At 42.1% G+C, this 17,816-nt stretch overlaps 2 protein-coding genes across 2 annotated transcripts in view; one reads left to right on the top strand and one right to left on the bottom strand.

Moving 5' to 3' along the window:
• lmtk2 (lemur tyrosine kinase 2) overlaps positions 1-10,091 on the bottom strand; it is a 35,745-nt gene extending 25,654 nt beyond the window's left edge. The window contains exon 1 of the mRNA XM_080856822.1: positions 9,545-10,091. Coding sequence (XP_080712948.1) covers positions 9,545-9,644 — 100 coding nt within the window. The 5' untranslated portion in view covers positions 9,645-10,091. The remainder of the gene's footprint in view (positions 1-9,544) is intronic.
• A 5,407-nt stretch (positions 10,092-15,498) lies between these two features.
• On the top strand, positions 15,499-17,049 carry LOC308379852 (parvalbumin, thymic-like; the record flags this gene model as incomplete). Its single annotated transcript, XM_080857114.1, has 5 exons — positions 15,499-15,513; positions 15,612-15,684; positions 16,249-16,381; positions 16,548-16,657; positions 17,027-17,049. The coding sequence occupies 5 exons, from the start codon at positions 15,499-15,501 to the stop codon at positions 17,047-17,049; spliced, it is 354 nt and encodes a 117-aa protein (XP_080713240.1).
• Positions 17,050-17,816: the final 767 nt, after the last annotated feature.

Raw genomic sequence — 17,816 nt, 5'->3', positions numbered from 1 at the left:
ATTTGTTTGAGCTGCGTGGCACCGTGAGTGTCTGTGTCTGTGTCTGTGTCTGTGTCTGTGTCTGTGTCTGTGTCTGTGTCTGTGTCTGTGTCTGTGTCTGTGTCTGTGTCTGTGTCTGTGTCTGTGTCTGTGTCTGTGTCTGTGTCTGTGTCTGTGTCTGTGTCTGTTGGACTAAAAGAACACATCCCACAAACTCTCCTGTATCTTGTCCGACAGAGTCATGGAAGCGAATGAAAAGGGTGAAGGGGGAACTGAACTCCAAACATAATTTTTTTGGTTTTGTCTTGGATTGTTTACATTTAAACGCTTACATAGTAGAATGTTCTAGCTATAAATAATGATGGGGCCCTCACATTAGAGCAAGGTTAAACAACCCTGCCTACTCACAGAGCAGCTCCCCTTGCTCTCTACACACTATGGTAAGCTACAGGCTTGAAAAACAGAAACCAATTTTAGAGTTCATCAATGGTGTGTGACCATCTACACACTCACCTGAGTCATACACCTGAGTCACACCCTGTCACATGACGACCAAGTCTCAGGTCCACACCATTAACTAGCACAAATAATGTCATAAAGGCACGAAACGAATAAAGGAATAAAACATCCTTCCACATGACACAATGACAGTAACCCCTAACAGTCAGTGCTGTGCATTCCTTCTTGGTCAATATTCAACCCAAGTACAACAAAGAGAGAGGTCAAAGTACATCAATGGCTAAGGCTGTCTAACTATTCTCAAATAGATTGTTCAACCGTTAGCCTAACTGCGGTGCCAACAAACCTTTAGCTAGTTTAACCAACAAAAGCCAAGGTTAAGATTCTAGGATATAGCTATTGCTGGCTAGGGGGAGGAAAATATAAATAAATCAATAAAAAGAGGCTGACGAGCCTTTATTATGACGATCTCTTCCCTCTGATCTCAGTCTCAGCCTGCATCATGACCCCACGTGTGTACCAAATAATTCAGCTGGTTTCCTAGCCAAAAGCCCAGGAGCTGCCATATCTTATTTCTCATGCCTGCCTGGCAAAGTGGTCTCTGTCCACAGAGAGGAGGAGCTGACCTAGTTCTACGGATGCTGGGCCTACGGATGGACAGTCCAGACAGTGACACATCAAAATGGGACATCTATGGCCCAGAGTTTCAGGGGCACCCTTCTCAGTCACTTACACATGAAGCCTCATTAATCATTCAGTCCTGAGTTCAGATTGCTACAGACAGCTAAGGGTGGCCTGTAATTCTTGAAATTCTTGTTGGTCTAATGTGTAAAGTGATTTTTGTAAATCAACAATGGAGTCCCTAGCCTGGTCATTTTTCTGACATTCCTGAATGAAGCAGGAGTGATGGTCTTGCTGAAGAACAGTGTCTTGGGAAGCAGATAAGGTTGCCGAGTCAAGTACAAATAATTTGCATGCAAGAAGCTGCTCAGCCGATTATGTAAAGTCTAGACAGGCCTGGTTACCCACGGACACAGCTCAGCATGACAGAAAAACGTCTGTGGCTTTTAGGTAGTTTGGGCCACAAAAAAGATGCAACCATAATGTAAAGAGTGTAGGCTATATGAATGGGGTAGCTGTGGATCAACTGGAGAATGTAAACATCACACAAAACGGCACCACACCATCACAGAAACCTTATGGAGATGGGACAAATGAGTTTCAACTGAATATAGCAATATCTGTTCATCCATCATGTCAAACTGGATAAAATATTAGGAATCCACGGTTTATTGTCAATTTCTACGTACAGACCTTTGAATCTGTGGTTCCTAAAGTGGTGGTATTGTTACAGAAGGCTGAATGTGGACTGAGGGTAAAAAACGGATATAATACAACATGGCCAGGGTCTACTTTTAGAAGGAATAGCTAGCCTCATCATTACTTCAATGGACATGCACCTAACAGGAACCAATTCAACACATATTTATTCGGTCCAGATTTGATCTGTGCGCAAATTAAATAAAAAAAGGTTTAACTGATAAAGTATTTCGGTTTAACTGATTGATGAAATGTTATAGAAAATGTTTAACTGTTCAAATATATAAATATACTGGCCTATATCCCCCCCAGACGCTAATGCTAACTGGCAATGAAAGAACTGCATTCTGCCATTAGCAAGCAACAGACTTTACACCCCGTAGCAGCCTTTATTGTTGCGGGTGACTTTAACCACTCCAACCTGAAGACTGTAGTCCCCAAATTTCATCAACATGTCTCCTGCCCCACAAGAGGAGACAAGACTTTGGACAAAGTATATACAAACATGGCTGATGCCTACAAGGCAGCCCCCCTCCCCCACCTAGGTCAGTCTGACCACCTCTCTTTGTTCCTTCTCCCCAAATACACACCACTCATCAAACGTGTGAAACCCACAGTGAGGACAGTTAAAGTGTGGCCAGAGGGAGCAGACTCTGCACTACAGCACCGGTTTCGAATACACGGACTGGAGTTTGTTTGCCACTCAAGCCACACTGGACTCCCACACGGACATTGACTCCTATGCCTCATCCCTTCTGGACTTCATTAACACCAACATCGACAGTGTCACCACACTCAAGCGTATCACTACCTTCCCGAACCAGAAGCCTTGGATGAACAAAGGGGTCCGCCTACTACTGAAGGCACGAGACACCGCTTTGAGATCAGGTGATTCTCAGGCCTACAGTTCATCCAGGGCTGACCTGAAGAGGGGCATCAAGCAGGCCAAGCACTGCCACAAGCTAAGGATTGAGGAGCACTTCAAGAACAACTCCGACCCCTGACGCACGTGGCAAGGCATCCAGGCCATAACAGACTACAAACCCACCAGCACCACCCCCCATAACAGTGCGGCCTCCTTCCCTGACGAGCTGAACAGCTTTTATGCACGCTTCGACAGGGACAACCAGGAGGCTGCCATCAAGGCTGTGCTCACTTCAGGCCACCAACCCCTTACACTCTCCCCCACCGACGTGTGTGCTGCACTGAGCAGGATTAATGCACGCAAGGCCGCTGGCCCTGATGGCATCCCTGGACGGGTGCTCAGGGCCTGTGCTGGGCAGCTAGCTGAGGTCTTGACTGACATATTCAACCTGTCTCTGGCCCAAGCTACTGTCCCCGCGTGCTTTAAAACCACCTCCATCGTGCCGGTGCCGAAACACTCCGCTGCAGTGAGCCTTAACGACTTCCGCCCCGTTGCACTCACCCCCACAATCATGAAGTGCTTCGAGAGGATGGTCCTGGCTCACCTCAAAAGCTACTTACCACCCACACTGGACCCTTTTCAATTCGCCTACCGCAAGAACAGGAGTACGGAGGATGCCATCTCCACAGCATTACACTCCGCCCTTTCTCACCTGGACAGTAAAAACAGCTATGTGAGGATGCTGTTTATTGACTTCAGTTCAGCCTTCAACACTGTTCTTCCCTCCAAACTGATCACTAAACTCAATCACCTGGGTATCAACACTTCTCTCTGTAATTGGATACTGGACTTTCTGACCAACAGACCTCAACCCTCAACCCTCATCCTCAACACAGGCGTGCCCAGGGCTCGAAATTGGCACCCGCCAAGTGCCAATGGCGTGTAGATTTTTGGGCTGGCGACTAAATTGTCTCCGATGCTCCGCCACTTGGCGAGTGACATTGCGGAGCAAATCTCCAGACTATTGCGCCCGTCATGGTTAAAAATAGCTTGCAACGCCAACACGAACAGTGGGAGAAGTGAAAGGGTAACATTAAGTTCTTAGAATTTGAATACAACAATAACAATTTGCACGCGAATACAATGTTCTAATATTTTGCCAGCGAATACAAAGTTCTAATACTTTGAGCTTATAATGTTCTAATATTTTGAGCGTGAATCAAAAGTTGAAACCGACTTAGTTGACCACACGCAGGTTAACGCAGTTAAACGAAAGCTAAAATAATGTGCCGATTCATTGCCGTTGCATCACCTCAAGCAAAGGTGCAGAGAACATATAGGGAGGAAGAAACAGCAGCCACAACAGCAGCTACAGCTACACCAAGAGCATGTTGCAGTAGGTTAGCCTGGGTGCCATCCGTGTGTCCGCGTTCCACTGATCAAGCTGAACAAACGTTCAGCGAGAAGGCAGCAATCAGTGGAACGCGTACAAACGGATGGCACCCAGGCTAGCAGTAGGTGGCTCATTGCAAATAATGGGGAGCCACGGCAGTGGCTGAAATACGTTGACGGTGGTAGTATAAGCGTATAGAAGAGCAATGGTTGAATAAGCTTATCGCCGACCGGTGGGCTCTCGCACGCCCCCTTCAGTGAAGCAGAGGTACTGTTTGCCTTCCCTCTGTTTCAATGCGTTTTTTTTTGTCAGATCAGTAAGACTATAGTATAATAAGCTTTTGAATATCTATGCTGTAGTGTTAGTTGGACAATATTTATCTATCATATAGGTGTCATTTAAAAGCTTAATTTAGATTTTTTTTTAGTAGACCTAATGCAGCGCTTCTTATGAGGTTAAATGAATTCATCTGAAGTACATTTTTAATAGCCAACTCTTGAATGTGCTTTTAAAAAAAAAAAAAGGTCATGCAAAAGTTAATTAAATAATTAACATATCATGAAGGAGGGCCTTTAAGGATTCCCGGGTACAGCATGATACAGCATGTGTTGCGGCTGTCACCAGCCAATTGGGCAATATTGGTTGATTTCTTTAAATCCATTCTGAGAGTGATTAACGATGATCTTAAAATCATAGGTAAAGATTGTTTATATCAACCAATGTCAGAGTAGGTCTAAAATGGCAGGTTTAATTTTGGCTGGTAGGGTTAATTGAGGCTGTCCAGAGCAAGAGATGTCTGCGTAGGGCACGCAACATCATCAAGGACAGCTCACACCCCAGCCACAGACTGTTTGCCCTCCTCCCCTCTGGGAGGCGCTACAGGGTCCTCCGTTCCCGTACCAGCAGGTTCAAGAACAGCTTCATCCCTGCGGCTGTCACCCTGCTGAACTCTGCTCCACGGGGTTAGCCCCCCCCACCCCTTCTCACACCTCCCCCTGTGACTGTTCTCCCCCCCTCCCTCCAGCAACTGAACTTTTGCACTATACTCACTTCTCCCCCCCCCCCACCCCTACCCTGGCTTGACTGCCACTCACCCTCCTCTAGCCATTGAACTTTTGAACTACACTTCACCCATCCCCCCCATCACCCCCCCCCCCCCCCCCCCCCTGGCTTGACTGCCACACACCCTCCTCCAGCCACTGAACGTTTGCACTATACCTTAAGGCCGAATTATGCTCTGTTTTAGACGTAACGCGTAAGCACGTAATATACACAAGGAACTTGTTTTAGACAAGTTTTGATTTAAGGTTCGTTTTAGACGCAGAGCCGTGTTGCAAGGATTGTGAGCCGTGTTACGTGTTGCAAAGCAAATTGACGCCAGAACTGTAGATTTTTTTTTGAGTTAAGTAAGCCTATTTATTGCAGCAGGACAAAGGAAAAAAACTTACCGGAGCATGAAAGTGTAGTGGGCGAAAGGCTTGATGTTATGAATACATGTGTTACACAAAATACAAATTTTGGCAATTCAGTACCAGTGGCGAAAAAGACAGCACATGACGCAAAAGTTCGTTTATTGGCATCTTTTAATGACTGCGACAGGCTTTAAAACGATGTGTTTATGAGTTACATTATTCAAAGATGAGGTGGTAAACGGCGAAAGAATCTCATCATGTTGTCAATGCTTGTAACTACAATGGTGCTGGCCACAAGGTAACGGCAGGTTACTGTTAACTTTTGTATGAGCAGACCGGGCTCATTCTATCAAACTCGCTGGTGCAATTGATGGATTCACGTCAATATAAACTCAATGAAAGATATCACCATGACTCACAAGTGGCGGAAAATGAATATGAAAGTACCTATTTGTTCGTGAATGACCACATTCTCTCCAAACAATCGCGGGTGAGAAAGGGATATTCGCGGTAATTTGAGCGTCCTTATAAGTGTTTAAAGAGGATTTGTAAAGGAGTTCATGTCTTCGGACCTCTTCTGTTATGTTTGTTCCTAATCCATAAGAAAAGGCTTGTGAGACGGTCTGCAGGGTATTCATGATTTTAAAAAATGTCTGGGTCTAAAAAAAGACTGTATGCTATTAACCCGGAAACGTGAGACTCTGTGTGAAAGGCTGTGGTAGCCAGCCAATCACAGCCTTTGCGAGCTGTGTAGGGCCGTAGTGTTTTAGTCGCATAGTCAGGAATTTTGGGCGACGCACTTAAGCACGTAAGGGGGGGTATTTTACCGCGCAAGGGGGGGTTGTGTATCTTACGTGCTTACGCGTTACGTCTAAAACAGAGCATAATTCGGCCTTCACTTTCCTCCCCCCCCCCTAAAACCTGGCTTGACTGCCACACACCCTCCTCCAGCCACTGAACATTTGCACCATATGTCTTTTTTATACTGAATTTACCTTTACTGCATTACCTGTATTGATTGTACTTTTCTACCTCATTCACTTGATTTCACTTGTTACCACCAGTTAACTTTCACCTGCACTTTATATACTTATCATACCTCAATTGCTGCTATTCAATTCTGTTTATATTACAATTCTGTGTCATATTCTAACTCTTACTGTACATATCATATTTATTCACTTAGTCCACCCTACATTTGCACATACTCTGCACTTTTATTGCTATTTTGCACTTACTGGTTAGATGCTAAACTGCATTTCGTTGTCTCAGTACTTGTACTCTGTACAATGACAATAAAGTTGAATCTAATCTAATCTAATCTAATCTAGAAACTAGAAAGAATATTAAAGAAAATCCATGCCACAGCTGATGAACATCCTTTTTTAAATAAACTTTGAATTGATTGATAAAATTGTATTCAAGCTGTTCAAATGCAGAATGTTTAAGTAAGCATCTGTTTTTCTAATTAAAAACAGGTAATGAGTGTCTTAGGCTGAATTTAGACGGAGCCTAGTTTCACTGAATCTGGTTCATTTTTCACACCTATTGAATCTTTTAATTTCATAAAGACAGAGCCTGGTAACGTGAGATTTGCGTAAAAACGGAGCCGCCAGATTGTGTTGAACGGGCTGTAGTACATACCCCACGCCTGTGAGTGGTGCTTTAGCGCTTTATTTACACAACTGAAAAAACGTGAAAAACCTAGAAGAAACTGAACAGCACAAGGTAAAGTAGCACAGCACATGGATAAACACATTACACAAGACATTCAAGCTCCAATTAGCAACATTACATTATGGTGGTTAATCAGTGGTCAGACTAAATGATATGCGAAAATGAATTCTATTTTCTATTGATAATAAAGAATTTGGAACAGTACAACATGTCTTGTTTGTCATCCCATTTCCCATGAGGCTTTGCTCTGACCATTTTAAATACATTTATGAATAAAAAAGCAAATTAAATCGCTGGCCAATTTAATTTGTGGTCATGAAAGTTATGTTACGTCTGAATAAAAATAATTAGATCAAGATAGGAGGCTAATCAAAAATCAGTATGCTGGATTCATGAGAGCGAAATCGAGACCCACCATGAGTGTGAAGTAGAAGGAGAACAGGTGATATATATAGTGGTTGGAGATCGTAAAACGATCAGGTGGGGCAATGACGTCATCATGTTGCGTGAATCCATGCAGACGAACACTGGCCCCCGTAGCGATTCAAATCTACTCACTTTCTACCCCCGACTTGGATCGTTGCGGATAGAGAGTCCGGATAGAGAGTGCTCGTCTAAATGATAGGGCTATCTGTATTAGCTATCTATATCAGATTGACAAAGTAGGGTTCATGTAAACGACCTCTCAATCTTTGCACTGTGGTGTTGGAGGGGGAGGGTTGCACAATTTCAGTTTCTTATTGTCAAAGGGGGGCCTGCTATGAAAGGTTTGGGAACCACTGCTTTAAATGTACATTTGAACCTACTGACTCATTACAAGGTTGTCAAGATGAATTGCTTTCATAGACCACTATACGGCAAAGACAAGCTTTAATGTGTAATTTAATGAAGAATAGTGTGAGATCACACATTCTCCAGCTATTCATTACCACAGCAGGAATGAGGAACAGGCCTGTCACTATTTTAAGACATGGATTAAATCAATGGAGCAACATTATTGACCAATATGATTCAGTCTTTAAAAATGTAATAACACAGGGCAGGATTTTGTTATAAATCCATCATGTTAAGCGTTATGGATTCCCCCGATTCCCCATTCATTTTCCCATAAGTGATTTGTCTCCTCCCTTATATATCTGCCGCTGCAAAACACAACAAAGTCAGATTTGTGTGTTCATGGTGGGGTGGTCATTTCCATTTATTAATATAATGATGTGTGAACAATCATGCCAGCCATGCCTAGTTTTGCTGCTGTAACTTTAGAGACAGAGTTAACCCTAGTACCATCAGTCACCTAATATCTAAACATTCAATTGCAAAATAACATTAGCACTAACAATGACTCAATTAAGTGATGGAGGCGAACTTGATAGTTGGTTTATTTGTGAAATAGCAATACAGAGTAACTAAACAACGGCTCTATCATTTTCTCCTTTGTCATAATCAAATCAAAACTGTATCTATACGGTGTTGCAGACACTTGTTTGACACAGATTTCTCAGAAAAGATGAAAACACACTAAGTAATCCAGATTTGTCTAGTAATAATAATAAAATAACCATTTATGGTAAAGGTGAGCGTTTTAAGGCTAACATACGCATTATGTCCTATCTTCATCAGAACTATAGTGAATGTTGGGGGAAATCTATAAATGAATATCGGTTGACGTATCATTATTGAATTTCTAAATCCTCATATATCAAAATCGGTTTCAATCTAAAAAATCCTCTATCGGCCGGTCTCTATCTGTGGTATGATAATAAGTGGGATAGGCCTCTCATAACTCGGAAGTCATCAAATATCCAGTTCCTCTATGTACTAGCTTCGATCCATCAGCTGTTTAAATGTCCTACATCAAGCTATGGATGTATTTATGTATTGTACACATCAACAAGAGGAAAGTTCTCCGTACAAGTGGCATAGTTCTTGTCATGTCTCGTAAACGACTGTTTTACTGCGATGGGATCACACATGAGGTGGCGAAATAAATGACCAGTTCATATGACTAACTTGCTCGTCAAATCTAACAGCTAGGCTAGGCATATCCTAGCTAGCTATACTAACGTTAGCTTGATGTGCCTCATATGATTTGACTGGTGTTTAACACCAATCAATGTATGTATAGCCAATGTGACTAAAGAAGAAACAATGGTTCACTACACTTCTATCGATCAATACGTTCAGTCTACTGCTCTTTCCATGCTATAGCAATATTTGGTAATAAGAATGGTCTAGGCTAATCAAAATCGCAGCGTTAGCTTCCCGGCTAACAGACCGGTGAACTGTCACTCCGTTTACGACTGCCTAGTAAGTTAAAAACCAAAACGATTAGCTTGCTTGCTATGAGTCATTAACCACGAAGCAACTTCATTGTACATTGTTTCACCGTGACACAACTGGAATCCAACATTTAATGGTGAGAAGAAATTAAAGCATTACCTCTGTCTGTATTCGGCAGTGGAACACATTGAACGAGCGATGTTGTCAACTGCAGAGTCCATATCCCCAGCAACAACAAACATCCATGATGGCTCTCCATCCTGTCCAGGTTTGTCTTCTCCAGGTAGTTCCCAAAATATTCAGTCACAATTCGTATAGCTAGCTAACTAGCTATAACAATCAGATCTTTGCACGTCTATCAAAAACACGCATACTATGCGGAGATTTTTTTTAGGTGTAAAAGCCTGCACATCCAGGACTTCATTGAATATATTTTTGCTGCCCAGCTAACCAGCTAGCAAAGAAGGTAGTTAGCAAGCTAGCTAACTATGCTAGCTTGCGACTGTTGTGACAAATTAGCCTGGTAGCCCACAAAAGCTAACGAGAGCCAGAAGGTTTACCTCACAGTTCGACTTCATTTGTCAGCAACACGATTCTCCTCTCTACTCCTACCACGTGCTTTTAAAAGTATCATCCTAGCATTTAGACGAGGTCCTCTAGAGCAATTTACGAATTGCTAGCAAAACCAAACACCATTACCGTTCAACAGAAACGCCATGTTTCTACGTCATGCGATAGAACTGTACGTCCCAACAAACAGGACTGGCAAGAACCAATACCAATGACGTTCCTCGGTTCCGTCCTAAACATATATTCATCCAATCATGTCACGCCGATCTCCTTCACGTCCTTTAATGGCTAAGTGCCAAAGGCAATGCTTCTTTTATTATCCAGCATTCCTTTCGCTGGTCTTCGAAACATATAAGCTGCATTGGTAATGTTCACATAATGAACATTACCAATTACAAACAGTTTTTTCCCAAGAGCTGTAGCCTCCATCACAGTCATAAAACACCACCCTTTCTGATTTTATGGGAAGTTGATAAAGACTAGGGCCTATGTGAATTCACTGTCATCTCATTTGTGTTTTTTAATTGTGTTGGACTGTTTTGATATGCAATTAGTCTACTTACGGAAATACTCAATCTATGAATTCCTTTATTTTATGATAAATTCACAAACGGATAATTTTAAAAGACACATGCTGTGAAGCACTTTGTTGAGCTGTGGAGAAAGATTCATTCAAATCAGGACTTCACAGAGGTCTGCCTGCCTACAAGTCTTCAGAGGTCTCTCTACTGAGTGTGCAGCAGGAGTCTGGCAGGGCCATGATTATATCACAATATATGTATTGGTACAACCAGTGGCTTACATATCTTCAAAGTGGATGGTTACCATCAGATTATTGACTAGTGTGAAAGCTCTTTACCAGTCCAGTCATTTCTGGCACTTCTTGGACAAGGAAGGTAATTCACTACACATCAACATTCTGCTATAGACAATCAGAACTAGTATCGATGGCTATGGGGTAGGAAGGCTTTTTATGTTAGTGCTATACAGTTCTCTGCTATATCATACCAAGCCCCAAACACTGGTGGACCAGGAAGCCCGCTGACAAGAATTTGGCATGCATTTGCCACCTGTAGGCACTGATGCTGTTATTGGTAATACTTAGGACTTGGAGTCCCTGACACCCAACATGTGGCCCAACAGTAACTCCATAGATGTCATCAGTTCACATTCAAACTGTTGCTGGGGTGTGTCATAGCTGGTATTGACTGCTGAACTGCCATCCAGTGAGACTAGCAGAATTTGCTACAGTATGTTTTTAAGCTGATAGGAGGTGTGTAGCATACATGTGTGTAGCATACACTCTGATTACTTGGACTATAGAACAGACAAGTTATGGCTCAATCATGAATCAATATCTGTCATCATAAAAAAATGTGTACAAATCCAGTCATAGCTTGGGGCTGGTGCTTTACACTATAGACTAGACTACATAGACTATGTCGCAAATGTTTTTGGGAGCGAAAAATCTGGTGTACAGAGTGTGGACAATAATCCTTTTTCCCCTTATAACTGTCATCACAATGATTCCATTGCATATGTGAGTCCTCGGGCAGAGGATTAGGGATGCGTCATAAGATGACTGTGTCATGTCTTTAGACATCCTCTTACTGAAGAATGACCTAAGATGACAAAGTCATCCTTTTCCTGATCTCAGAAGTCATGACACAATTTAGAGAACTGATGCATTTTGCATTGACTGATCTCAAGAGGTGGTCTTAATAATTGTTAGCCGGTAATCAAATTAGTTATACATAAATTACTTGTATGTATATTTGCCTTGTATTTCTACTTCTACTTTTACTTAGATGTATATTTGTCAGTGGCTTCACTTGCTGTTTTCCTTGTCGCAATATTTAGATTCATCTGTACTGTATGGGTCTCTTTACAAGCCCATGCAGTGTGAGGTAAATGATAAATGATAGTTAATGTTATGAAGGCGAGGAACACGAGCCAAAATGCAAATAACAAAAGAAAAAGACTTAACATGGAAATTCATAGGAAGATGACATTCTGTGTAATGTGTCACAAATATGTAATGAGAGCACAAATCTGATCAATATGGTAGATTATAGCAAAATTACAGTTATTACAAAAAGATGCATAATCAAAATAATAATATTATAATAATAAATGCCAGCTTCTTCACCCTGTTGCTGTCGACGCCTACAAAGTCTTAACTCAAGGACTGACCCCGCAAACAGGGAACGTCCCCAGGACGTTAACAGGACATTCGCAAGGTCCCCAATCGTCCCCAATTGGTCCCCGCCACAACGTTCGCTAGAGGACGTTACCAGAACGTTTTTGACGTTCGTAGCAAGTCTACGTTTGGTCCTTCTGTGACGTTCGCATGAGTCTTAAATCGGACTTTTAGAGAACCTTAAAATTTGGTCTGTCAGCACACCTCCCCAGGACGTCATTTAAAAATTTTTCTTTCTTTTTCTTTACCTGCAGGTCCTCTGCGTGACGTTCGCATCAGCCTTAAAACGGACTATTAAGGAACGTTATAATTTGGTCACTCAGCACACGTCCCCAGGACTAAATTTAAAAACGTCCCCGTAACCTTTACCTGCAGGTCCTCTGCGCGACGTTCGCATGAGCCTTAAAACGGACTATTAAGGAACGTTATAATTTGATTAGCACATGTCCCTAGGACGTCCTTTAAAAACGTCCCCGTAACCTTTACCTGCAGGTCCTCTGCGTGACGTTCGCATGAGCCTTAAAACGGACTATTAAGGAACGTTATAATTTGGTCACTCAGCACATGTCCCCAGGACGTCCTTTAAAAACGTCCCGTAACCTTTACCTGCAGGTCCTCTGCGTGACGTTCGCATCAGCCTTAAAACGGACTATTAAGGAACGTTATAATTTGGTCACTCAGCATAAGTCCCCAGGAAGTCCTTTAAAAACGTCCCGTAACCTTTACCTGTGGTCCTCTGCGGGACATTCGCATTTGGTCCTTCCAAAACGTCCCCTTGACGTCCTCTGATGGTCCTCTCTGAACCAGAAAAATGTTTTTCATTTGACCGACATTTTAATGAAAAGCCGGCCAAATATCTAACCTATTTCTGCTTCTAAATTAGCCTATTGAAGAAAACTGACCGCCTGCATAGCTTAAATAATAACATAATCAGGTAGTTTAGAATGCAACATGTTTATTTTCCTAAGTTTACAATGGGAAACAAAAACATTTATGTCTGATGCGCGTCAATAAGTGGCCTTTAAGTGCAACCTGCTGTGGCGTTAAAATGAGCGCCGCAACATGGTCATTGCTCTGTTCAATGAGTCAGGTATTCAGTGTTTGGAAAGTTCACTTTTTTACATGAACTTGCTCAGTTCATTGTTCATAATTCAAAATTTTGAACTAAGTTCAAAGCTCCAATTTTCAATATGCTGCGAGTGCTATCATTTTTCAAAATCTCTGTCTGCAATACCGCTCGCGGCTCTTCGGCGCGCAGTAGGCCTATAATAAAAGGAAACGCGCAACACTGCAGGTATTACAGGACAGGTTCATCCTCGTCAGAAGGTTTACCCTCATCACTGTTGTTCAGTTCAGTTGGCTTCTGAAAAAAAGCTTTTAAGGCTAGTCTGCTTGGCCATGTTGGATCCTTCTCACTCAGTTCGCTCCTCGTTTGAAACCGAGGGTTTGCGCTTTATTTAAAATGCAGCATATGCGTGTTGTTAAATAACTTTCTAACGGCAGATTAGGCTGTTCCTTTAAAACATAATAAGGGCAGTGCACGTTTGCTTTATAGGCCTAAATATTAGAATTGTTGTCAAATCCAGATTCTGCTTGCGAGACGGGATTTTTAAAGAAATTCCAATCAGACAATTTGACCGGTGAGCTCTTCGTTCTGTTGCAGCATCTTTGAAGGCCTATGGAAAGCTCAATATGTTAAAGCTAGACACTTGGTCACCTTCCTATGTATGCATTGTATTGGAATCATGCAGACATTACATTTATAGCACAGATCAGTAAAGAAGCATTCATATTTATTTTATTTCATCATTCTTAGTTTGGCTAGTTATTCTGCCTCCCTGCCCGCACGTCCGTGATGTGCCATGGATGTTAATTTAAAAAGTAATCATTACGGAAAACCCTCAATGCGTAGTGACTGAGATTGCTACAATATGCTTTTCCTCAAACCCTCGGAAAAAAAGACTAAGTTTGTTGGCTGTCTCACACTGTGATAAACCTGTTAAAGTGACACAATCGTAATCAGACAGTGTTAGGACAGTAGGTAGCGATCTCGTTTAGTAATAGGAAGGTTGACGGTTCAATTCCCATGCCCGTAATCGTATGTGTCTATGCATATCATATGAAATGTGTAAAATAAATGAACTTGAACTTGTGTGTGTGTGCGCCCTGTAAGCAAAATGACGGCTCCGGGATCTATTATTATTTTATTTTCTTCATTTAGCTCAGCAAAAACGGTCGTGCCTGCTACGTCCGCGGTGCATCCTTGAATAACGTACCCAGGACGTCTAAAACACGTTTCCCAGATGTCACCACAATGCCCTCAGGACGTTCTTGCAACTTCCTGCAGAACGTCCCCAGGACCTATAGAAACACGTTCCCCAGACGTAACCACAATGCCCTCGGGAGGTGCTTGCAACGTCCTGCATAACGTCCCCATGACCTATAGAAAACGTTTCCCAGTTGTCACCGCAACGTCCTCGGGACGGTCTTGGAACGTCGTGCAAAACGTCCTAAAGTTGTCACGGGAACCATACACATTTACGTTTTTAGAACGTTCAGAGAGACCATTACAGGACGTCTAGGGGACGTCATTTTGCTTACAGGGGAGAGACTTAAGAGAAGTTTTTATCCACAGGCAGTGAGACAATTTAATTCAAATGTTTAATTCAAGACCCTATTTTCATTTATTTATTTTAAATTTGATTTTAATTACATTTTAATTTTATCTCAATTAATTAATTTCATTTTATATTTTATTTATTTTTGCACAGTGTGGAGCGTAGACCCTCTGACATTTCACTTCAATTTTTTGTATGTGACAAATAAAACACTTGAACTTGAAAATAAGTGATGAAATCCGCAGCATTTAGTTATGTCAGTTATGTTCCAACATGTATTATTTATTGATTAACTTTCAGAACTGGTTCTCGACCAAGAACCCTTACAATGGTCTGCCCTGATTTAGTAATGAGGAGGGAGGTGTTTCCAAGTAGAGATGTCCCCATAGGTTTGACAGAAGAGCTTTCTATGCCTGCTTTATGTCTCTTCATCACAAAGCTGCCATAAGGTTGCACTGGGAAAACACTGGATAACACCAGAAGACAGGTTTCACTTGGGAAGTGGTGAGTCCTTTGCTGTTTTGCAGATGTACTGCACGTGTTGCATGTCCTAATCTTTTTAGCCTTTAAGGACAGAGATTTGATAAATATGCAAGATGTTATGGGGATAGGTAAATAATACGTAAAAGATTCTGTCAAACTCGCAGTGATGCAAAGGCTGCATGGCTGAGTAGAATATATATGCAACACAAGATCTTATGGTATTCATATGTACAACATATCAAATGGCTCTGATCAGTGTGTGCGTGTGTGTGTGTGCGTGTACATGTGTGTATGTGCGTGAGTGTGTGTGTGTGTGTGCGTGTGCGTGTGTGTTTGTGTGCTCCACGTATTTCAGTTAAAGGTAAAAATGGCCATTACTGGTATGCTGAAGGAGGATGACATCAGAAATGCAATTGAAGCTTGTCAAGGTGAGTATCTAACACACACAGACACACGCAGACACACAAACACCTCCTCTCCAACCACATACACTCACCTACCAAAAGAAACACACATCACAATAGGTACACTTACAGGATACACACCAACACAAACACACACACACACACACACACACGCACACACAAATGTCCCACTCGAGGGCCCACCATGGGGGGAAGGGTGGCACCAGGTAACTAGGCAGCCAAGGGGCAGGGGAGCGGTTACCACGCCGATGTCTCTGTGTTTATGCTACAGGATTTTAAATCACACCAGCCACTCCTCGCATTCAATTATTTACATCAAAGAGTTATTTCTGCCTGGAAAGACAGACTTATCACACCACTCACAGTAAATCAAATGTCGGAGATCAATGCCACATTGTGATTTTGATCATGTTAAAAACAAGATAAACAAGATGGCTTATTGATGACATGCTGGACATTGCACACACACACACATACACACACCTTTATGGTCAAACACACACACACCATTAACACTCAGTCTGTGCCCCTGCTTAACTCCTTGTGATATCTCTTCTTCCTCCAAAGGACCAGACACATTTGATTTTAAAAGTTTCTTCAAGCTTGCTGGGCTGTGTGGCAGACCACAAGCAGAAAGAGAGAAGGTGTTTGGAGTTGTAGACCAAGACCAGAGTGGATTCATAGAAGAAGCAGAACTCAAGTAAGGCTACACCTTGCTGAAATGTTAAGGAGCAATTTATAGGACAGATTTATTATCATTAAGACCACAACATTATTTGTATATTTGAACATACACAGCTACAGTAGCTTCTGCTAGCAGCCTGCTCTGGATATACTCTCAGTAGTATTCCCCTGTGGGTCTGTAGGTTCTTTCTGCAGAATTTCCTCTTGGGAGCACGGGAGCTCACTGAGGCTGAGACCAAATCATTCCTGCAGGCAGCAGACTGCGATGGGGATGGCAAGATTGGAATGGAGGGTATGATCAGATCAGATTTCAGATTGGGAACTATGCAGTGGAAATCATTGTGTATGGATGTAAATGTTTAATAGTAATTCATGTAAGGACAGGTTGTGTGTCATAGATGTCAGTAAAGCTTGGCAGATAGAAACAAACAGGTGCTTTACAGTAGGTTTGAGTTCTGTGTACGTCCACATGGCCAAATGTAAATGCTTTTGGATTAGACTGAATTGGATTAGAATCTATATATACTTTATAATATATATATATAGTTAATATGACAACCAAATGTGAAAAAAGATTCCACATACAATTGCACAGTGAGTATGTCAACCCCCACAGGTCTCAGTAGCTGTGTCCTCAGTGCTGTTTGTTTCCACTTCACAGAATTCTGCTCCCTGATGAACTGAAGACCTGGCTGTCACGAAGGAGGATGGTTGATCACCTGTCTTCAGTTCTTATATTGACACAGATATTTCCAATGACTCCCTTAAAGGAGTACAGGTTTAGAGAACAGAGGAGTTGAACCAAATACATTCTTTAAATCCTGTTGAATGATTCAATTAAAAAGAGCCTACATGGAAAAAAGGCTTATTTGTTTTTGAGTTTTTCATTTGTTTACTATCTTTGTGTTTGAGTGTATGTGTGTGAGTTCACACTGTGCTTCACTCAAGGTGAAGCAACACCCCCCAAAACATCAACAAAGCAAAGTGCTTTAAAGATTTGCACTGATGCAGGCCATAGATAGTTGATGCAATAGTTGTGTCACAGCACTGCTTCTGCATCCTCTTCAGGGTTGTTGGCATGTAAGCTGCTGGGCTCTTCACACCCAAGCCTTGGACAGGGCCACTTCCTGGAAGCTACGACCCTCAAGAGACAAACATATTTTGCATTTCAGAATGACAAACTGGGTAAGATTTGACCCTGCAACAAAGATAGGGAAATATAACCCAAAATGAGTTAAAGAGCAGCTTTTAATATGTAGAAAGTCATGGGATTTATTTTTTATTGTTGTACTTACTTGAATGATAAACAATAGTAAACCGTTGATGCTTAACTCACCATAATACCCAGCCCAAGGAACTTTATTCTTTGTGTGTTGTGTTATGGGGCGACAGTGGTACGCGAGATACTGAAGTCGTTCAGTAATCAGAAGGTAGCTAGTTCGATTCCCTGT

Source organism: Sprattus sprattus (genome assembly GCF_963457725.1).
Source record: "Sprattus sprattus genome assembly, chromosome: 18".
Classification (NCBI taxonomy): domain Eukaryota; kingdom Metazoa; phylum Chordata; class Actinopteri; order Clupeiformes; family Clupeidae; genus Sprattus; species Sprattus sprattus.
This window is presented reverse-complemented; position numbering and strand designations above follow the sequence as displayed.